The following is a 23,965-nucleotide window of genomic DNA, read 5'->3' on the forward strand; positions in this document are numbered from 1 at the left end:
CCAAGTTTAATTTGACCAACGGATAAGAGCGAAAAGAATGATTCTGCTCCGAGTAAAATATCGATTCCTCGTCGACGATGAAATTCTGGATCGGCTAGCTCAATGTTGGAGGGCAAATTGAAATTATTAGCGGAAAGATTTTCATCAGGATGATAACCAGTTATATTGCGAGAAACCAGGAACTCTAATGACATATTGAAGTTATTAAGACGAGATCTTATTGTCGTTTGTGTTTTATGAGTAACTCTCAACTTAGAAGAACCAACTCCAGAGACATCTGTTGAATTTGTGCATTTCTTGAGATTAAGAGATTTGCATAATGTCTCACTTATGAAATTAACTTGAGAGCAAGAGTCAAGCAGAGCACGGCCCAGTTGATATTTTCCCTCTGAGTCACGAACCAATACTAATGCAGTAGCAAGAATTACAGTACTCACTTGGGGACTGGGTTTGGTTTGAAAGGTGCTATGGGTGGTAGCAGATGATGATGACGGTTCTTCTTCTTCCCGGAGACAGGTTGGTTCTGATTGCTTATGAAGAAGCGAGTGATGACGTTGTTTACAAAATCTGCATGAATATTTTGAGGGGCATTGTATGTAACCATGCCCTTTTGATAAACAGTTGAGGCAAAGTTTTTGTTGTTTAGCTTGTTCAATTCGTTGATTAGGAGTAAGAACGATGAACCGCTGACAAGTTGATATCATATGACCCGATTTGGAGCAATGACTGCACACAAAATCTTGAGCCACATTTTTTGTTACGAATGAATGTTGTTTTTGATTATTACTATGTGAGTAATTTGTTGTTATGGTAGGGTTATGCTGTTTTGAAGACCGTCGGCACTGTGCGTCCAATTGCTGACAACGCTTGTCCAACATGGAGCAACATTCAGTCCAAGAGGGTAATTTAGAGTAATCGATGTATTCGTCCCATCGTTGTTTGGTTTCAGAATCAACCTTGCTCATCGCGAGATGAATTATGAAGGCATCACAAATTTGTTCAAAGGAGCCAAGGGATTTCAAAGAGCTATAGAGAGCAGAAATTGTATCCACAATATTTCTCAATTGCTTTGGAACAGGTTTATTGGACTTCGGAAGTTCAAACATTGATGTCACATTTTCAAGAAAGATTAGTGTGTCATTATCGTACCGCTCCTTCAATCTTTTAAGGGCACTAGAATAATTTTCATCAGTGACTTGGAATGCCTTTATGGTTGCAAGCGCTTCCCCACTAAGACACGAGAGTAAGTGGTTGAATTTTTCCGAAGTAGAAATATTTGGGTCATTGTGGATAAAGTTCTTATATTCCAGATATTTCCCGTCAAACTTCGGTAATTTTAAGCTGGGTAATCTATTAGATGGGACATGAGGCAACACAAAAGATTGATCAGTTACACTAGGACGTCTATCTTGCCCAATTTGAGTAAGAATTTTTGTTTTAATTGAAACATATAGTTCCTCAATTTCGGCTCTTCCATTATCTCTGGGAGACAATCTTTCTATCTGACTTTGGTAGTAAGAAGCTTGCTTGTAGTGGGATTCTACAATTCCCAACCGACACTCAAGTTCTGTATGAGACAATGAAGTGTTGGATTCAATTATATTTTTAATTCGGGTCATACTCCCCTTTGACGAGCCACGTTGTTGTTTCAATTCCTCAAGGGTTGTGTCCCTTTGGGAACCCTGGACTTGTTCATCAGTCATTTGGAATTATAATTTATTATAAATTTGTGTAAAAATGTTTTCCGTTGTTTACCGATGATAGGATTATGTTGCGCAAGAAAGAGAAGCCGGTTTATGAGAATGCCGTCTCAGTCTAATTTTCAGCTTCAGCCACTTGAGCAACGATAGTTTTAAAAATGGCACCAAAAAATTAGATGAAAAGTAGGCGAGAATGCTGTCTCACTCTAAATTTTCAATTCAGCAATATTCCTTATCGTTTATAAAAATGGCTTCGATTCTTTCGCAAAATGACGGAGTAATGGCTGACAGTAAAAAGGCGGGCAAACTAAATCCAAATGCACTTGGGTAAAATGGAGCAAAAATTGTAGGTTAAAAAGACACAAGTGTCCTGTCACGGTCGCCAATGTTTGAGGATTGCCTATTTTGACAACCCCGGAATTTGTCCAATATGCAATCGAACAAACTCCTCACTCAAGGGTTCGACTTGAGTATGTAAATTGACTTACTCTGGGCAATTGTGTTGTCTATAGGGCCACTTACGACAAAAGTGTTTTAATACACCTCTCCACTTTTAATCTGACCACGGTTATCCAACAGCAAGTAGAATTCCCTGAGCAAGTTCTTTCTCCTGGAAGAGCAATTTGTCCAAATATGTTGTTCCTCTGTTGAGACACGCCAAAATTCTCGGCTTCGTTTAGTTCCACAATCAAGACAATCAAATTTAATTTCTCCAAAATTAGTTTGCAATTTTTACTCAACCACTGTGTTGGGTAATATTTACTTTTTTGTTTGCCTCTAGCCGTCACCAAATTAAAACACTTCTTCACTCTTAGTTGTTTCAAATAAGAATGTTTTATTTCTTTTCTATTCTGGTTTAACAACCAAAGGAATAGCGGGACAATATTTTTTACATTGAATAGCAGCAGAGCGATCAGCAGAGGCAGAGCAATGACATAAACAGAGATGATGCACTCAACGTATGTATGTATGTTTGTACGTATGTGCGTTCTCTGCCTATCACTTGATCGTCTGACTGCTCATCCATATTTACAATAACAATGCTAGTTATGATGGATTCTCTTTAGGGCGAATTCAAAGTAAATAATAGAAAAGGGAAAACAGAAAAAATGACATTAAGGTGGCTCTTGTAGCGTTAAAATATTAAGTACTGAAAATAATTAATTTAAATAATGTTATGTTTTCAAAAATGCTCTTTGAGCAACAAATCAAATTTAAATAATATTAAAAAATCATTTGAGTGATTTAACAATGTCTATGATGATTGTCACAAGATATAGCCACAATATAATTGTCCATGTAGCAGGTCAGTCATAATTTTCAAACAAAAATAGTCAAATCTAAAATATCAAATCTATCCTAGGACAAAAATTAATTCCAATATAGTTACACTACTTAAGACTGCTCACGGCAATGATGGTTTATTTTGATGGTTTCGGATGCATCTGCCAACGAAATTATCAGCAGTTTGAATATTTCAATTCCCAATATAAATCTAATAATAAAACAAGTAAAAAAGCTGTAAGTTCGGCCGGGCCGAACTTTTAATAACCTCCACCATTTGGTACAAATTTTACAATTTCAAAAAAAAAAAAAAATCTGTTAAAAATTCTGTTAAAATCTTAAAAATACCGAATGCCTATACGACGACTGCATAGGCAACTTTTGTCATAAGTTATTACAATATTTTAATGCGAAACTTGAAGAAAAATCTGTTTATAATGTAGCTAAAATCATCAAAACACCGAATATAGGGGGTACCGTTATATGGGGGCTATACGAAGACGTGGACCTGCACAGACAATTTTCTGGCATGGGCTGAAGTATCCATTACGAACTTCACATGCGAAATTTGAAACAATCCCGGTAAATAATGTTGCTAAAATCGTCAAAATACCGAATATCGGGGGGTACGGTATATGGGGGCTATACGAAGACGTGGACCTGCACAGACAATTTTCTGGCATGGGCTGAAGTATCCATTACGAACTTCACATGCGAAATTTGAAACAATCCCGGTAAATAATGTTGCTAAAATCGTCAAAATACCGAATATCGGGGGGTACGGTATATGGGGGCTATACGAAGACGTGGACCTACATTTCCCATTTTCTGTTTTATGCTGCAGCATCTATTGCGAACTTCAAATGCCAACTTTGAAACGATTCCGGTAAATAATGTCGCTAAAATCATCAAAATACCGAATATCGGGGGGTATGGTATATGGGGGCTATACGAAGACGTGGATCTACACAGATTATTTTCTGTCTTAGGCTGTAGTATCCATTACGAACTTCAAATGCCAAATTTGAAACAATTCCGATGAATAATGTCGCTTAAATCATCAAAGTAGGGATTTACCGTTATATGGGCGCTATAAGAAGACGTGAACCTGCACAAAGATCCCCTGTCATATGCTGTAGTATCCATTAAAAAACTTCAAACACCAAATTTGAAACAATTCCGGTGAATATATTCGCTAAAATTATCAAAATACCGAATATCGGGAGGTACCATTATATGGGGTCTAATCCAAAACGTAGACCTACATAGCCCATTTTCAATACCAAAAGTCTTGCAGACATAATATACATTTGAGTAAAATTTTATCAATCTACTTCATCTCGTTCGTAATCGCTAAATCGACATAGAATTATATGCTGATCAAAAATATGTATACTTTGTGGGGTCTAAAATGTATATTTCGAGGTGTTACAAACGGAATGTTAAACTTAATATACTCTCCACAATAGTATGAAGTCAGTTTTGCCGAAAGATATATACTCTCAACCTATTTCAGTATGTTAAAATATGTTTCGACTTAAGTTATGATTTTTCAAAATTTTGACCCTTTATGGAGAAGATGCCGACGGAATGGACCAACATTATCCACTTCTCATCTGAACTAACACTGATGTTTATCATAAAGTGCCCAATTTGGAGCATACCGACTATTTCCTTCACTTCATATGAGATATGTGATAATTTTTGGAAAATATTAAAATGTAAAGTTCCAAATATAGTGGACCGTTACATTCCACTTCGTCTAATACTGATAAAAATATTTGGATGTGCACACTTCAAAGAAAACCAATTTTTGGCGAATATTTGTGAATCATATATTTAACTTTTAGTGGGGGGGGGAGGTGGTACAAGAAGGAAAAGTAAGCGAAAAGAGGTACGAGAAGTGATTGAGAATAATATGTAGATATGCCAAGTTTGAAAAAAATCGCCGACTGGTTTCTCAAGTTATGCGAGATATATGTAAATATTGCAAATTGTGAACCTTTGTGGGACAGGTACTCGAAGGGATAGACCGGTATCTATAATTTTCACACCAGAACTTGCTTGTAAAAATATTCGATCGACCGATCGTCTAGGCTTCTGCACGGCCAGCCGATGCAGCCATTTAAATGAAATTATCTTCCATTATTAACCGGAAGGATTGTGCTTTCAAATAAAGTAATATATATGATATATATGTATGTATGACCACATGAGCTAAAATTGAAACACAGTGCTTCTGATTCGTTTTTCCTTGTAATAATTTGGAAAAAATTCAATTTTTAGAGCTATTTTATTCCTGGGAAGATAACATCTTACGACTAAAATTCGAATTTAAAGCATAACAATGTCATAAAAAATATCTAAAAAATACCATTTTGGATTACAAATGGAATTATTCGAATTACAATTGGAGTTCTCCAATTATAACCGAAGTAATTCGACAACAGCAATTATTCAAGTGACATTTGTCGGTAAGTTAGCCATTAAAATAGTTGTCGCTAATGTTCTCAATTTTGATTGCATTTTTCCATCAAAACTTTGGTTTTTATAGTTTGTGATTTTTTGGAAACTTCAAAAAGTTAGAGAATCCTATAACTGATGTTGGCGATTATATCGATATTTTAAACGGTACCGCCACCATACATAGTATGGGGGGTATATTAAGTTTCTAACTTGATTTATGATTTAAACCCTACAATGTATGTACTCTTGATGAGTTTAAAGTTCAAAGGCGATTTAGCCCGGTCCGTTTGTTTTAATCACGCTAGAGTCGTGCCGTAAATTCTTTACACAGGTCCACGTATTACCTCATCTCTATACAATTGTACCCCCTTCATATTCGACATTTTCATGAATTAAGCCAGATATTTCAATTGGTTTGCTCTTAATAATAGCCAGTATATTGGTATTTTGATGGGCTTGTTAACACATTTAACAATAATCATCAAAATTGGCATTTTAACGAGATTTCTTACGAAAAATATTCAAAAATATATATAACAAGTAAGCAAAGGCTACAGTCGAGCGGGGCCGACCGTTAAATACCCTACAACACTATAATAAACGATACAGTTTATATAGGCGAGATACTCGAAAGAATTCCACAAGATATTGTGACAAATAATAAAAGAAAACCATCAGGTTTCGTTCTCTGATTTTCGAATAATAGCAACTTAAACTAATTTGCTCATTTCCAATTTATTTGTAGATGTTGCACTTTCCCAAAGACCTATAATCTCTCAGAAGTGGCAAAAGATTAACATTTATTATTGGTTTTTGACTGAAACGCATCTATATGAGATATAGACATTTGACTATATTTTTCAACGAAATCAGCGTTACGAAATAGTCAGAAGTGCGTCTTTCCTGTATTTGTGAATTCTCCGAAAAGTCACTGGAATGGACATTTTCGTATTTTATCTACAAAAGTTGGCAAACTCCTTTACACATTGAATATTTTTGGATGGCCATCCAAAACTGCTTGGCTTTTGCAATTTCCGGTAACCCCCATTCAAATGTGCGTGAGGATCGGGCGATAATTACGACCTGCTGACAATTTTGCAGTTTTTGGTCCATTTCAACCCCTAAATATATGGCGATCATCTCCAAAAAGAGTAGGCTTCTATTCTGACCATGCAAAAAATCTGGCCATGCGATCTGTATATGATATCCTAACTACTTAGTTTTGTTAGCTGTAGAAATATTACCAAATGTTTAATTCAAAATGAAAATATGCCAAAAATATGACAAAATTGAAAAAATATGAGAAAATATTACAAAATCAATATTTTCATCTTTAGAGAGATATTTTTATGCGAATTTTTTACACGTTTTTTCTTTCCTGTCAAGAGGCCATTCTGAATTAATGAGAACTGTCGAAATCAGTTCAGCCGTTCTCGACATATATGAGATCTTTCAAGCATATCTTCTTTGATAGACATATATATCACATGTATTTGCTATATATTCGATTTTTTGGATCTTAACATCCATGTAAAGATCAGAAGTAACCTTGTCAAGGCTTTGTGATTTCGCCGGGATTTAAAATATTCGCGGTTTAATGAAAAATTTTGAATTTTTTCAACAAAAAAGATATGGCCTATTTTACCCGCTAAATATTATCCGATGACCACCCAAATTGGCAGGCTTCTTCCCCGCCCTAAACTCTAGCTACATGCGAAAATCCGATTGGTCTATAATTGCGACCTGTATAGCTACTGCAAAATCCGACATTTTTTCAGTATTTGGTCCATTTCAACCCCTAAACATTTGGCGATCATCTCCAAAAGAAATAGGGTTCTATTCTGACCCTAGCCCCACCTCCATTCAAAATTTCGTAACATGGACAGACGGACAGATGGACAGACGGACAGACGGACGGACGGACATACATAGCTAGATCGACTCAGTTCGGCGAGATAGGAAGATCCATATATACTTTCCTATGTGGGAAATCAATATTTCGTGGTGTTACATAATTTTTGGCCCAATCAAACTTATAATACCCTCAACACATAGTGTTGTAGGGTATAATAATATTGTTTCCCTAATGGTGCAGGGTATTAAAAGTACGGCCCCGCCGAGCTTAACTACAGTTTTCCTTGTTTCGCATATACTTTCTCGTACACTATCCACACTATGCCATACATATTCTGTAAAATACTAATAAAAATCATAATTGTTGTCATTTAAAATATGCTGAAGTTTCAAATTCCCGTATCGATATTTGTTGATAGCATTTCTAAACGCCTCCAGCTGGTTTGACCCAAACCATTTACGGCTAGAAAAGAAATGCAAAATAGTTTTGCCCAAAGCAATCATCAAACCAAATAAATTTAAACAATCTGTGTTGGCATTGCTAACGAATCTGTTTCCGGCAACTTACTTGTTGTTCAAACATTTAAACAAATTGGAACCTCAACATTTCCAAGCATTTGTGGAACTCTCTGCTCTGCAAATGACTTAAATAGAGAGCACACATATTTGTTCAATAATAAATATGTACATCAAACATTCCAATATGTGGACATCTGCACACTCACACACACACACACAATCGTACATAAACACAAAGGTGAGTGTCACACACACACACACGTACTCTCAAAGTATTTATGTCGGCACCTCTGGCTATAATTCATTGCCAAAACCATTAGAACGAAGTTTGTTGGTCAACTTCGAACGAAATAGGTATGTGCCAGCAAAAAGTTATTGCATTTTAAATACTCTTCAGGTTCTAAGGCGAAACATATTTAAATTTCGACAACTTTTGTTGTCGGGCAATGGATACCTAGCGACGAAATTTAGGGATGCTGCACTGCAAATAAGCAAGTCAGGTCAGGTCTGGGCAGCAGCAGATGTGGATGTGTGACCCATCCTCGAGTGCATAAATCAGTCTGCAATGGGTTTCCACCCCAATGGTCTAGTCTGGCATGGACTTTCAAAGAATTATTAGCAACTAATATAAACTTTGACTTTGCCAAAACGCCCCTTAACACTACTGAACCACATAAAATTGCAAATATTCGCATGGAGCAGCCCCTCCCCATCCACTCCAGCCAACTAGTAATGGCAACCACTGCTGATTTATGTACGAGGCCACATCCGCATATTTCACGTATACTACAAGCGTGCACTTACTCACTCACTCACTCGCCCACCCACATTCTTACATTCCTATGCATGCCAATGGACAGAGGTGCCTTCATGGCAGCTACTTGGATGCTGCAGTGTCACATCGTTGTGGCAGTTGTGGAAGTACGAGTCTGGATTTGGATAACTCCATGTGTGGTCCTCGGGACACTTGTGAGTACACATAATTTTTCAATTTGCTGTCAGATGCAATTGCAAAACTTTTGTCTTTGGCTTGATTGGAAATGTTCAATGCAATCGAGTACGATTTGTTAGGTGTGCTGCTTTTTTCCATTGCCATATTGCCATTTGAGTTTAGAAATTTGCTGCTGCTGGTGCTTCTTCTGCTGTTTGTGTCCAATTAGTTGCCAGAGTAATTTCGGTATTTTATTTTTTCTTTATGCAAATATCAATTAATATTGACATTTGTTGTCTATGTAGATCAGTGGAAAATCATAGTTGATACAATTTCGATCAAAGGGGGGAGGGGCTGTGGATATGCCCACATAAATTTATACAGAAAATTGTTTCTTTATGTGTGTGCCCCTTAAAAATAATATTGAAAATTTTAAGGTACATTTTCACATTCAATTGCAGAGGCTATTTACGGTAATCATTTTTTTACGCTAAATAACTAAAGAAGAAACAACATATGATTTCTTTCAAAAACTGTCCAAAATGCAAGAGCTGCTTATATTACATTAAAATTTTCTTTAGTCAACATGTCGGGTGAACTTATAGTTGTGTGTTTACCTTAAACTTTTTATTCCCGGACTCCCGGCAAATTTAAATACATATATTAGCGATATTAACACAACCAAGAAGAAAGGGTTTGCGATGAACAATTACTTTAATCGAATTCATCTGAGTTGGCTGAATCTTCTCGACTGTTTGATAGTTTCTTTGAAAAAAAAAAAGACAAGTAAAAACGCAATTATGTTCGGCGGGAAGGAGTATTTGCAAGGTAGAACTTTAACAAATACGAGAAAAGTTCCTTAGTGGTATATGCTATTTTATTGAAACAAGTGTCAAAAAGCTATCAATCAAGAACCGCAAATATATCCCAAAATATTACATTTTTCAAACATTTTTGTGTTTCCCAGCTAAGATGTTCATTAGCAAAAAATGGATTTCATCTTATTTTGCCACCAGAAACTAATTAAAAAAGCATCCTTGCCTCTGTTCAAACAGGGATAATGTAGTAAGCAGTTATCAAACAACCACAGATAGCCAATAAATAAGTTCCAAACACTGGAGTTGAATTTATATTTAACTTCTTTTATTTTCATACCCTATTTGTTTATTTGTTCATCCGTCTGTCCAAGTATTTTTGTAAAAAAACTACTGCCCGAAATTTTGTACAAATCATTTTTTGTCCCAAGGACGAACCTCATTGGGACCTATTTGTTTTTTATTCTCAAACGGACATCAAAAATGCTATTAATTAGATGTGGTCAAAGTAAATCGAAAGCCAACACATTTCTAAATATGCCAAGTTAAAAATGTTTGAATCCTGCTCTAAATCAATAATGTGTTGTTTCGATTGTTATACCCTCAGTCATATGGCTAGATAGGGTACTGTCAAAACGTTCCTAGCCGAAATAACGGGTTTAGACCCTAGGTCCTTTGGACCAAATCCGTTGCAGGACATTTGGAGTCGAACTAGTGATGTCCGTCTGTCTGTCTGACTGGCTGGTGCGTACGATAACTCCGATTTGGTCCAAACTTGGTAAATCGTAATATTTTTGTCAAACTTAGATCGAGATCGGAGATGGGCAATATCGGTCAACTCCTTCTGGTACCTTCCCCACAAAAGGTCAAATTGTTCAATTAATATATATTCTATATATTTTCTCCAACTTTGCAAATCTTAATGCTTGCATTAGTGCTAGGTCAGGTGCGAAAGCGGGCAATATTGGTCCACTCTATCAAGTACTTGCCCCACAAAGGGTCAAAATTTTGAATGATTACAACTTTTATAAAATGTGATGTAAGAGTCCGATTGTCTTCAAATTTCACACATCCCAATATTTTTACTAACCCAAGGTCTGGTGTTAAGATGGAATATCGGTCCAATCCTTCTGGTACTTCCCTTACAAAAAATTAGACATTTTCAAAAAGAAAGAGAAGCGCTAATCCGATTTTGCTCAAAAAAGATTTTACTCCAACTTTTGGCTCATAAAAACGAAATTAACATCCGATTGCATTCAGATTTGGTACATCTCAGTTTTTCCATCAACACAAAATCTGTTATAAAAATGGTAGAGATCGGACTATTTCTTTCGGTACCTACCCCAGATAGGGTTCAGTATGTTCAAAAACAAAACGCTAAGAAAGAAAAGGAAATAAGCCTCCAACTCTTTTGAAATTTCACCCATACACAAGATCTGTTGTGAAGATGTTATATATCTAAAGATGATATATATACCTCACTCACAAAGGGTCAGATTTTTTAATACTTTTATCTGTCATAACTTGCGGAGCATGTCAGCGGTTTTTTTTAATTTTATCCACTCAGCATCATGGCTTATTTGATAATGTGTAACACAGTAATGTAGGCCTGATAATTTACAATGATAATTATTCAGCCAACAAACAACATGTGAATAATATAATTTAAGTGTAATCCTTAAAATAATGATTTCTCAAGAGCGGTGCCTATTGGGTGCAAAATAGTAGAACCATTTTTGAATTGAGGACTAAGAACTGGTAAACTTTTTATACCCTACACCATAAGGTGGTCAGGGAATTATGTCTTTGTGCATTTGTTTGTAACAGGCAGCAGGAAACGAGATAGACTCATAGTTCCTTTTGATGATCTGCATAGAATCACATTTTGAGTCGATTTATGCATGTCCGTCCGTCTGTCCATGTATTTTTGTAAACAAAGTACAGTTCGCATTTATTGCCCGATCCAGATGAAATTTTGCACAAATCATTTGCTTTGCCCAAGGACGAACCCTATTGAAATTGGAGATAGTCGTTAAAAATTAGATATATATCTTAGTCCGATTTGCCTTTTATTGTGCACCAAACGCGTAATATCAGCCTGAATAGTATGTTTTTTTTTTGAGATCAGTTCAGATTTGGATATAGCTCCCATATATATCTTTATCCGATTTCAAATTAATTGTGCACCACAAGTCCGAATTTAAAAGATACAAATGCTTCGGCATATTTAGTCCTTTGAACTTTAAATTATAATCATAATCATAGCGTGTTTGATTTAATTCTCCCATAAAAACTTTTAATTGTTATGTGGAGCTCTACTAAATTGGCAAAGTGGTGTAGTGGTGTCATAAAGTCGGCCCGCCCGACTTTAACACTTTCTTTACTGGTTAAGATTTAAAAATGTTATCCGAATAACTTGCTTTGCATACATGGTTTGGATGGGACAGTTAATCATTTGTAACAACAATTTTTCAACAATATTCTTCTTTTGAACTATTAAGTTTTAAATAAAATTTTTATTGTATTAACAATCAGTTCACATCAAAGACTCTGTTAACAACAACCTACAATTTCATTGTAATTGTATTAATAACTTAACTTAATAACTATTATAAATCGTATAATTTATAAATGTTGGTGCATGCATTCTTAAATATTTTGATAAACATTTGGAAAGCAAATTAAATTCATTTATTTATTTTTTTTTTTTTTACCAAAAGTTTTTGTTTTCAATCGATTTCAATTAATTCTCCCTGGTTGTTTCTTTTGCCGTATTTTCAGTGGATGTCGCCATCATTGTATTGCCGGTGGAGAGTTTCGTGTGTTTAGTAACGTGAAATGTACAATACCTGGTTAGTCATTGCATCAATTACATTTGTCGGATGCTTATGGAATTCGCAACTATCTGAGTCATCATCGAAATCATGCCCAACTGAGTGCATCTGTTTATCCCAGACACAAGTGAGTACCCCAGCTGTCCGAAACAGCCTTCACAATAATCACCAGCAACAACAGCACAACAATAACAACACACAGCACGACCGGGCTATGGTGCTTTGCCTACAGCAGCAACACAAGCTATGCTGCAGTCTATTTAAAATCAAAATTGAATGGACAACTTTTAGCTACGAATTGGAGAACTGCAATGCCAGACACAAAAACGTCAACAAAATAACACTAATGACTGTGACGTCAGCAAACCCGAAATACCAAAAAGTCGGGCAGGGCGAGAACGGAGCGGAGCGTTTAAAGCAAAATAGAAAGACAAATATTTGTTGTTCGCGAAGAAAGTAACTGGCCGGGAAGTCAAGTGACGGAAACAGACAATGATATATAAGAAAAGTTTTCGCTTTGCCAAGCAAAACAACAAACCATGGCCGGAGCCAAAGGAATAATTTCATTGTTCTGTACGCTAGCGCTATTCGTATTACTGTTGGAAAGAGTGTGGTGCTGAATTAGCGTGCCCAGACAACGCTCGATGCATAACAATGTTAAATTCCATTATGGCTGCAGCCAATGTCCCTAGGACGAGGACAATGGAATAAACTGTCGTAGTCGTTGCCGTTGCCTCATTTCAATGATTTCGGGTTGGTTGTTTCTGCTTCTTATGATTTTGGGGTTATGCGCTGCTAGCATTTGCATTTTAAATGAGAATTGTATCAGAAATCACAGTCGTGTTCTGGCATGTTAAATGGTGCCGTTGATGTGGATATTCTTAACAATAAAACCGTTAGCGAAATCCAAATGTTGTAAAGCAAATGCATTAGGATAATGCTAACCCTACAATGGCCACAAGACGAAATTGAAATATTGTGTTTTACAAATGTGTAGTCCTGTAGCACCTCCCCCCTAATACAATTTGATAATGTAAAATATTTAATTGTAATTGAGCTGATTCTGCATACAGATTATGTGAAATCTAATCTGAGTTTGTGTCAACCCAGAATGCAACCAGTAACAAGTTAGAGTGTATCAGTCGGCTGGTATTCCCAACCTAGGATTTTTCGTGCGGGATATTAGATACAGCTCAGAAATACCTCCGTCAAATTTAATTGAGATCGGTTCTGTATTGTATATAACTTGCACATATATCTGCATCCGATTTCACGGTTATTGTTCACCATATATGTAATATTAGATCCATTTTGGATAGATTTTTATACCCTCCACCTTGGAAAGGAGGGTATATTAACTTTTTCATTCCGTTTGTAACATCCTTAAATATTCGTCGTATATATTAAATATATATTCATAATCAGCATAAAATTCTAAGTCGATTTAACGATGTCCGTCTGTCTGTCCGTCTGTCTGTTGAAATCACGATATTTGACGTAGAGCGCCAAAATTTAGCAGAGCAATTTGTATTGTGTCTAGGATGGTTGGTATTGAAAATGAGATATATCGGTCCACGTTCTGGTATAGTCCCCATATAACGGTACCTCCCGATATTCCACATTTTTTCACTGATTTGTCTAAAAATTGGCATTTGTAGGTCATAATGGGTTCTAGCTCCTTTGGCGAAACATTGCATGTGTAGGTACACGATTTGGTATAGCCCCCATATAACGGTAACTCCCAATATTCGGCATTTTAATGGTTTTTGCCACATTTCTTCTAATGTTTCCTTTACCCGAACTTAATGTTTTTTTTTTACTTGTTTTACAATAAACCAATTTTTTATACCCTCCACCATAGTATGGAGTATATATTAAGTTTGTCATTCCGTTTGTAATGCCTCGAAATATACATATTAGACTCCACAACATATATATTCTTGATCAGCATAAAATTCCATGCCGATTTAGCGATGTCCGTCCGTCTGTGGAAATCACTTTAGCTTCCGAACGAAATGAAGAACGTTCATAAAATTTTACTCAAATGTATAGTATGTCTGCAGGACTTTTGGTATTGAAAATGGGCTATGTAGGTCCACGTTTTCGTATAGCCCTCATATTATGGTACCTCGGAATATTGGGTATTTGGATGATTTTAGCGAGATTATTCACCGGAATTGTTTCAAGTTTGGTATTTGAAGTTCATAATGGATAATACAGCCTATGACAGAAAGTTGTCTGTGCAGGTCCACGTCTTCGTATAGCTCCCTATATTCGGTATTTTGACGAAACTTTTTTCCAAGTTTTGCTTTTGAATATTGTAATGGCTTATGACCAAAGTTGCCTATGCAGGTCCACGTCGTCGTATAGACGAATTTTTATCAGATTTTATTTTTTTTGAAAATTACCAAATTCGTTGCAAATGGTGGGGAGTATTCAAAGTTCGGCCCGGCCGAACTTACAGCTTCTTACTTGTTTTAATGTAAACCTTCTTGAAGTGATATCATGCACTCTATAGTAATGTTATTTGGTATGAGAAGTTAAAATGACTCCATCAAATTTGGTGAAAATCGAATCAGAATTAGGTATACCTCCCATATATCAGTTTCCTCTAAGACCATATTATAACTGCTATAAAGCCATGATACATATTCAAGTAAGGTTCATAGTTGGTTAATATAAGCGTCTATTTTAAAGATAAGCAGATAAAATAAAGATAAAATACCTAGGGGAATATGCGAAAGAGAAACACTTTTCCCTTTCAAGATTTTTAAACATATGTACGGAATAGAAATAAATTTAGACTAATATTGGCAAACGTTTTATAGAAACGAAGCGATGTGTAACATTGGAACTAATTCCGACTCCTAAATAATCACCACTTCCCAAATTATATACGATTTATAATTATTATAAATGTTCATAATTGTTGGAGGAGCTACCAGAAGTTATGCGTCATTATGAGTATAGTCCATCTTTTGACTAGATTTGTGATTCCTTCGCTATATAATTTTATACTGTATCTAACATATAGTGAAAGGTGCAAAGTTATTCACAATTTTGACCGTTTGTGAGTTAACACAAAGAGCTGACTTTATATAATATACTCGTAGAATCATTCATGGGTCTGAAATTTTAAGAAACTCGGCTATTTATTTCACGTTTTGTTGAGATATAATAATTTAATAGAACAGTGTGTCTTGTTTGTTCGGGATACCGTAGTATTTTGTTGTTGCAAAATGGTCAGGCTTTATCCCTTTTTTGTTGTTTTTATAAAAACAACGTTTGTTTATTAGTGGAGAACGATGGTAATGTTTACCAGGGGGTAAGGCAGGGAATACCTAGGTTTCGGAAAAAGCCACCAATCCTCATCAGTTCCCTTGTTTTTTGTCTGGGATATTCTCCCCAGAAGTTATTTTAAAAATAACTTCTATGACAGAAAGCATTTTTTACCCAAGTGACGAGATCGTAAGCTCAATAGAAGAGGAACCAAAGAATTAAATAAAACTAAAATTCTTTTGGAAAGTCTTCTAAATCTTACAACCTCACTTATAAACATTTACATCTTTCTCCACTTGTTATGCTTTCGTTCAACCTGAACGAAGTAGAATAACCATGTAAGTTGGTTTTGTCTGTTACAACAAAAATAATAATTTAATAATAATAATTTAAAAATAATAATTTAAGATTTGTAAATATTTCATAACAATCGAACAATAAATGCGGCTTATACTTTCTTAACAAAAATACATTGACAAATGGACGGGCGCATAGAAAGAGGGACGGACATTTATGATGGACTCAATATGTGATTCTATGATGATCATCAAGGGGGCCTATATGTCAATATCGTTTCCTTTTGCATGCAAATACACTTAGAAATAATACATTAAACCGCAGTGACGGGAACGATAAACATATGAGGAAAAGGAGGGGGGTGACTTTAAACATTAACAAGTAAAAAACATTAAGTTCGGCCGGTCCGAACTTTCAATACCCTCCACCTTAGGGTAATGGAAACATTTTTATGTAAAAGACCATTTGCATAATGCAGTTAAATTTATCAAAAAACCATAAATTGTGCGAAGCCGTTATATTGGGGCCATACCGAAACGGAAACCTCTATAAGCAATTTTCAACGATTGAGAATTTTAAAGAATTTTAAACAATTATGTGGGTAAATGTGACTAGGATTATCAAAATACTGAATATCGGCGGGTGTAGTTATATGTGCGCTTTAGGAAAACGTGGAACTAACTATTCAATGTTCTGCCACCGGGCTAGAACCCATTATGAACTGCAACTACCAATTTCTATCAAAATATCGAATATCGGGAGGTACCGTTATATGGGGGCTATACTAAAGCGTGGTCCTATACATACAATGTTTCGCCACCGGAGCAAGAACCTATCATTGCCAACAAATACCAATTTTTAGACAAATCCGTAAAAAAATCATCAAAATACCGAATATCGGGAGGTGCCGTTATATGGGAGGTATACCAAAGCATGAACCTATATAAATAATGTGGGCTGTATCGTAATTTCAACAGACAGAGCGACGGGCATCGTTAAATCGATATAGAATTTTATGCTGATTATGAATATATATACTCTATGGGGTCTACGATTAATATTTAGGGATGTTACAAACGTAATGACAAAGATAATATACCCTTATGCCTTTCCAAGGTCAAAGGTATAACAATATTCGCAATGGAATGGAAATTTTAATCAATTTCACAAGATTATTATTATTTGATGATCATCCAAAATGGTGGATGTGGGCATCCGTCCTGTCATAATCTCTAACCTCATACAAAATTGCGTATCGATTGGTATAATTGTGGCCAATATCGGGAGGTACCGTTATATGGGGGCTATACCAAAACGTGGCCCTACATGTGGGGTCTAAAATGTATATTTCGAGGTGTTACAAACGGAATGACAAACTTAATATACCATCCATGCTATGGTGGAGGATATAAAAACAAAACATATCAACTTAATCCAATACAAAGTCATAAAGAACATGCAATTAAAAAACAGTTTAATGTATTGCAGAGCACTGTTAATGTCAAAAGCATAATTATGAAGCGTATGATTCATAAAGTGCAGTTAAACGATTAAGAAGAAGCGACAAAAAATGTTGGACATCAAGAGGCGTTTGCCAAAGGAGTTGTTTTTAAAAAAATTCCTTGTGAGAATATTCCCAGACAAAAACCAAGGAAACTGATGAGGATTGGTCGCCCTTACCGAAACCATAGTATTCCACTAATAAATAAACGTTTCTTTAAAAAACATCAATAATGGGATAAAACCTGAATATTTTACAAAAACAAAATATAATTTTGTTTGAAGTTGCATATTACCTTAGCGATTAAAATCACTTAACACTGGTAAATATATTGTCTTGGGAGAATATTCAAAACCACAGAAATGTTAGTTGATGTCTATTGATTGTTTCAAAATAGACTGGCTTTATTTTTAATTGTGGTTTAAAAAGATCAACAGAAAAAAAAAAATAATTGTATAAAAATTGTTAATCGATATAGAGCGATTAAATACATCTCTATAGTTCCGACAATTTACCCACTGTAAAAACGATTCTAACATAAAGCGGACATAGCTTCAAGGTTTGCTTCAGAAGTTTGCATTAATCCTATTACCACCTTTCTATTGTACCATTCGCCGGACCGAATTATTTATAAATATATTTACAAAAGTATGAAAACATCGATGATGTACTTGTTTATACGCATTGCAAATGGGAGATGAACGGGGGGTATAAGTTAATAATACAAAAAAATGAAAGCCAGAAAATGAAGAAAAATAAATTAGAGGGTCACTTGCAGTGCTTTGGGCAAAAACTTTAAAACAACAGTCGTATTTCCACAAATTGATTTCAAAACCTTACATTTTAAACTCCTCGTCGCTCGCCTTCGTTACCTATACAAATATATTCTTTTCATGTTAGGACTTGTCCACATTTCCATCTACAAAGCCCCTAACGGTTGGGTGTGGGGCATAAAAGAATTAACGAAAGCCCTCCGGCTAGAAATGAACTCAAAGGGGACATGGTAATGCCACATTCAGATGTGCCGTTCAAAGGTAGAAACTTTGTTCGTGGCGACGGCTTTAAGAAAAGATACTGGTGGAGGGTATGACGGACATTGCCCTGGCAAAGGCAACAGGGGCAGTAGCATTGCCAACAACGACTGGAAAATAAAAACAAAACAGAAAAATTCTCGATTTAATTTAATTTTCAGTAATAACCACGTAGATTCAATTTACCGGCGGTTATAAAAACCTTCAGAAAACCCCCCACACACACACACACACGCGCACCCAGAAACCGTGAAGAACAACATGGTCAAAGTACACGGTACCGTAACGGAATGACCTTCATTGTATGGTGAAATCATTAGAATAAATTTACAGAAATCTTCATCTTTGTTGTAACTTAGGTCGCTGCAAGCATCGCTATTGTTGTTGTAGTTGCTATTGTTGTTGCTGTGTTCTTGTAACTGCTATTTTGTTTTGAACATTTCGAATGAAATTCATTTTTTTGTTCTTTTGCTCTTTCTTCGTTTTTTTTTTCATCGACTGTAGGTACTTTGCAATACTGGTGGACTTGAGAAGATTCCATTGCGACAATTACCCCCCACCGTTGAAAATCTTGCATTAACCAAAAACAATTTTCCGGTCATAAAGCCCGATTCGTTTGCAGGTTTACGAGCGCTCAAGAAACTTTCACTGGACGGCAATAACATAACCAAGGTGAAACAGTTTGCTTTCCGCGGACTGCCCCGTCTCAAGGAGTTGTCAATTCAATACACACCCCTACAGTCGGTAACATCGTTTGCATTTGCTGGTCTCCAGAATCTCTCGACCATACTTCTGAGTCATAATCAAATTTCACGCATCGAAACACATGCCTTTGCCGGCACATCCAATGTTAAGTTGATACTGTTGAGCAACAATCCGCTCATCAAGATTGATACGTCGGCCTTCTCAAGTCTTACGAATGTTGGCCATGTGATATTCCCTTCGGGCATACGAACCATAGAACCAGACGCATTTAATGGCATGGACACAGTCGGTTTGCTGAAACTTGCTTATATGGACTTGAAGGAGGTTCAGCCGTTCACATTTCGTGGCCTCACAAATATTCTGCTATTGACCCTGCAGGAATCGGACCTGGGTGTCATTTGCACCGATGCCTTTACGGGGCTGTCACAGGTCGAGACCCTGCAAATACTCAACAACAAGATCGATGCCATTGAGGAGTTGAACTTCACCTACACTGCCAACATCAAACATCTCAAAATGCACGGCAACCACATACTGGAAACACCTGATCCCAATGCTATAATTGTCGATGGCGTGGAACACCTACAGCTGATTAACAATCACTTTCCCTGTGGCTGTCACATACACACCCTGCTCGATGGGCCACTGGTGGAGGGTGCCCACAATCTCACAGAATTTCTGCAGAAAAACTATTGCATTTCACCGCTGGATGTGAACGGTCGGGCCATGATCGAACTCGACATAGACTCCATTGGCCGTTGCCAGGACCAGTTGACAAAGGGCAATCTGGGATCGTCGGCCTCTTCAATGGCCCTGAGCATGTGCACGCTTGTACTGATATCGCTTACAACGAATCGTTTTGTAAAATACCTTGTGTTCTTGCTAGTCCTTGGGTCCATCACCGTGCCACATGACACATTTAGTTGAATGCGGTCGGTCGGCAAAATTTCCGGAAATTCGCCACATTTAGTCTGAAATCTCTCTAAGAAAACCGCAAAAAAAGAAGAAGTATCTGTAGTTTTATACACAATTAAATATCGATATTAATCCTATTTAGTTTTAAGTAGTAAAACATTTACAATAATATACGTATAAATATTAATCATTCTGCAACCAAAACTTTTGGGATATTAAGTACTTGGAAATTTCGTTTTTTACTCTCCATTACCAATGCCATCGATCCATGTAAATATTAAAACAAGACAACACATACATACACATACGTCGGTATGTGTGCTTTGCAGGATGTAAGTTTGTTATTTGTTTGCCTTATCATCATTAGGCTAGGTTTTACTAAAGCTATAAACCCTTATAATCTACGAAACATATTCAAATGCTCCGATGTCCTTTTGTAAATAGTTTGCATCAAATATCCATTATAGAGCATTCGAAATTGTTAAAATAAAAGTTTATACTCATAAATAGATTTGTTGTGTATTTAAATGCAGTATTTTTATCCCTTTAGCTTAATAAATTATATGAGATACGTAAAAGAAAAAAAAATAATAACATATTTTATTATTACACTGTGCAACACAAAAAAAATATGGAACAAGAGGACAACAAGCACTGGGGTCTAACTGTTGCATATAATTTCGAATTAATTTCGATTAAAATAAATTTCGGCCGGGCCGAACTTTGATTATCCTCCACCATTTGGTAGAAATGTTGGCAATTTTCAAAAAAAAAATAAAATAAAATCCATTAAAAATTCTGTTAAAATCTTAAAAATGCCGAATGTAGCCGTATATTAGGGTCTATGCGACGAAGTGGACCTGCATAGGCAACTTTTGTCATAAGCCATTATAATATTCAAATTGCGAAACTTGAAAAAATCTGTTTATAATGTAGCTACTACCGAATATAGGGAGGTACAATACGTGGACTTGCACAGACAATTTTCTGGCATAGACTGCAGTATCCATTACGAACTTCAAATACAAAATTGAAATAAGTCAGGTAAATAATGTCGCTAAAATCATGCAAATTCCAAATATCGGGGGTATCGTTATATGGGGGCTATACGAAGACGTGGACCCATATGGCTCATTTTATGTCTTAGGCTGTGTTATCCATTGCCAACTTCAAATACCAAATTTGAAACAATTCCGGTAAATGATTTCGCTAAAATCGTCAAAATTCCGAATATCAGGGGTACCATTATATGGGGGCTATACGAAGACGTGAACCTGCATAGACAATCTCCTGCCATATGCTGTAGTATCCATTACGAACTTCAAAAACAAAATTTGAAACAATTTCGATGAACATTATCGCAAAAAACATCAAAATACCGAATATCAGGAGGTACCGTTATATGGAGCCTATGCCAAAAGGTGAACCTACATAGCCCATTTTCAATACCAAAAGTCCTGCAGAAGCTAGAGTAATTTCCACAGACGCACAGACGGACGGACATTGATAAATCGACATAGAATTTTATGTTGATCAAGAATATAATATAATATATTCGTGGGGTCTAAATTGTATATTCTGAGGTGTTACAAACGGAATGACAAACTTAATTTACCCTCCATACTATGGTGGAGGGTATAAAAAGAAGACATATGTATCGGCGTCTTGAAGGTTTATATCGCAAAGTAGTCTAAAGGGGCAAGTTCTACCCTATTTCACACTTTTGAACTTTTTCGGATATTCCCCGAAATCCGTGCATTTTAGGTGTGTGGTGCCTTCGTCAATATTGAAGACAAAAATACGAGGATTACTTTGGTCGATAATTTTAACCCTCAAGCGAGTCAAAAGCGGTCTTTTTAGTCTTTTTTAAAATATGGTTAAAAACTCACTTTGAAGGGTAGTGTAGCAAGTCTAAATATTCAACAAAACTATTTGCCATAAAATTTTACTATAGGTACTGAAGGCATCAAAAGTCTAAATCTTATTTAAATGCCAGGGCTTCATGTCGTACTCTTTCTTAATTTGTTTAAAAATCTTCCACAAAGCATAATTGTCAAAGGCAATAATATTCTTCACCAAATATCTCTACATCCATTTGCATCAATTTTGAAAAGAAAACCCGAACTTAATTTTTTATCAATTTTTTCTTTTTGCTTTTTAACATAAAATTTCGTTTTAGGCGGATGGTATCATAAGAATAAATATATATTGGAAAAAATTACCAAGACTTTTGCAATACCTAAATTCGGCGGGTATCATTACATAACTGCTGTACCAAAAAGTAGGCCCATATCGTTTTTTTTTTTGTTTTTTGTAAAAAGCGTTTTTACATAATAACAAATCAAAATGAAGCAAAGATGCCCAAAACGTAAATAATATGCTTGAAATCATTCCAAGGGGACTTTTCAAAAAAGTGGACTGACATGACCCATTTTATGTACTAATGATACTGAATGTAATCCAAATATCTCTATTAAATTTCAAAGCTCTATCCTAAATATGCTATCCTCCTTTTGGGATATGATCGAAAAAACTAGTACTCGTCCACTTGGTATTATAATGCACACATTGAATATACACATTTCTTTTTTTCAAAGACTCATAATGAAATTTGATCTCAAATAATTCTTTCTGTGACACCTTCCTAAAAAATGAAGTATAAAGGAAAATTTTGAGTCGGATTGGATACGTGTTAAATTAACAGTAAACCAGTAAGGAAAAGTCGAAAGTCGGGCAAAGACGAATATGTGATACCCTATACCACAATGCATATTTAGTAGAGCTCCCATAACAAACGAATTTATTTGAAATATGTCATACCTCCTATCAACCTTTAGCTTTAGAGCAGTTACAATTTGGTTCCAGAGGCAACGAATATATGGGAGGCGTATCCAATTCTGAATCGATTGTCACTAAATTGGATGGAGACATATTAATCTTTTATACCAAATGTATAGAGTGTATTAAATCACTTCGAGAATGATTATATTAAAAAACCATGTATCGGAGCCAAGTTCCACAAAATGAAAGCTTACATCCCGAAATTCACTCCATTTGGACTGATATTAGCTAAATAATGGCACAGTAAACCTGAAATTGGATTAAGGGTATATATGGAAGCTATATCCAACTCTAAGAAGATCTTGATGAAATTTGGCAAATGTATTTCCGAGCATATATGCGGAAGCTATAAGTATATCTGAAGCGATTATCTCCGAATTCGATGTATTTGCTTCTAGACTGAATTCGATCGGATGTTCATTCAGGACTATTGGACATATATTGGTCATTTGGTGCACAATTAACCCGAAATCGGTTGAAGATATATATCGGTTGAAGATATATATATATCCAAGTCTGAACCGATATTTATAAAATTTAGCAGAAGTATTTCTGGGCTACTAAACATCATTGTTGACGAATGCATATAACGCATGTGAGGGACTTAAACACCAAATCGGATGAAACACATATATGGGAGCTATAGCTATATCTGAACTGATTTTCTACGAATTCGATGTACTTGCTTCTAGACTGTAATCGGTTAGATGTACAACTTTTGTACTGATATTGCCCAATTGGTTCACAATTAACCTGAAATAGTTTGAAGATATATGGGAGCTATATCTAAATCTGATCCGATAATCACTAATTTCAATAGTGTTCGTCCTTAGGCTGACTATTGTTTAGAACATTTTATCTCAATCGGAGTATAAATGCGACCTGCATTTTATTCACCAGAATGCATGGACATACACCCATGCATAAATCGACTCAGAAAGTCGATGAATATTCTCAAAAGTAACTATGGGTGTATCTCGCTTCTTTCTCCAT

The 23,965-nt window shown here is 35.8% G+C and overlaps 1 protein-coding gene across 1 annotated transcript; it reads left to right on the plus strand.

The window, feature by feature from the left end:
• The first annotated feature begins 12,375 nt into the window (after positions 1–12,375).
• On the plus strand, positions 12,376–20,881 carry LOC131802634 (SLIT and NTRK-like protein 2). Its single transcript, XM_059123007.1, has 2 exons — positions 12,376–12,530; positions 19,016–20,881. Exons 1-2 carry the CDS (start codon positions 12,408–12,410, stop codon positions 20,141–20,143), a joined length of 1,251 nt encoding a protein of 416 aa, XP_058978990.1. The 5' UTR covers positions 12,376–12,407; the 3' UTR covers positions 20,144–20,881.
• Positions 20,882–23,965: the final 3,084 nt, after the last annotated feature.

Source organism: Musca domestica, unplaced genomic scaffold (genome assembly GCF_030504385.1).
Source record: "Musca domestica strain aabys unplaced genomic scaffold, Musca_domestica.polishedcontigs.V.1.1 22, whole genome shotgun sequence".
NCBI lineage: Eukaryota > Metazoa > Arthropoda > Insecta > Diptera > Muscidae > Musca > Musca domestica.

Bases quoted from the DNA above. Each gene is read 5' to 3' on its own strand.
- LOC131802634 (XM_059123007.1), top strand. From the start codon at position 12,408: ATGTACAATACCTGGTTAGTCATTGCATCAATTACATTTGTCGGATGC. The intron at 12,531-19,015 runs GTGAGTACCCCA...CATCGACTGTAG, and splicing joins TCTGTTTATCCCAGACACAA to GTACTTTGCAATACTGGTGG.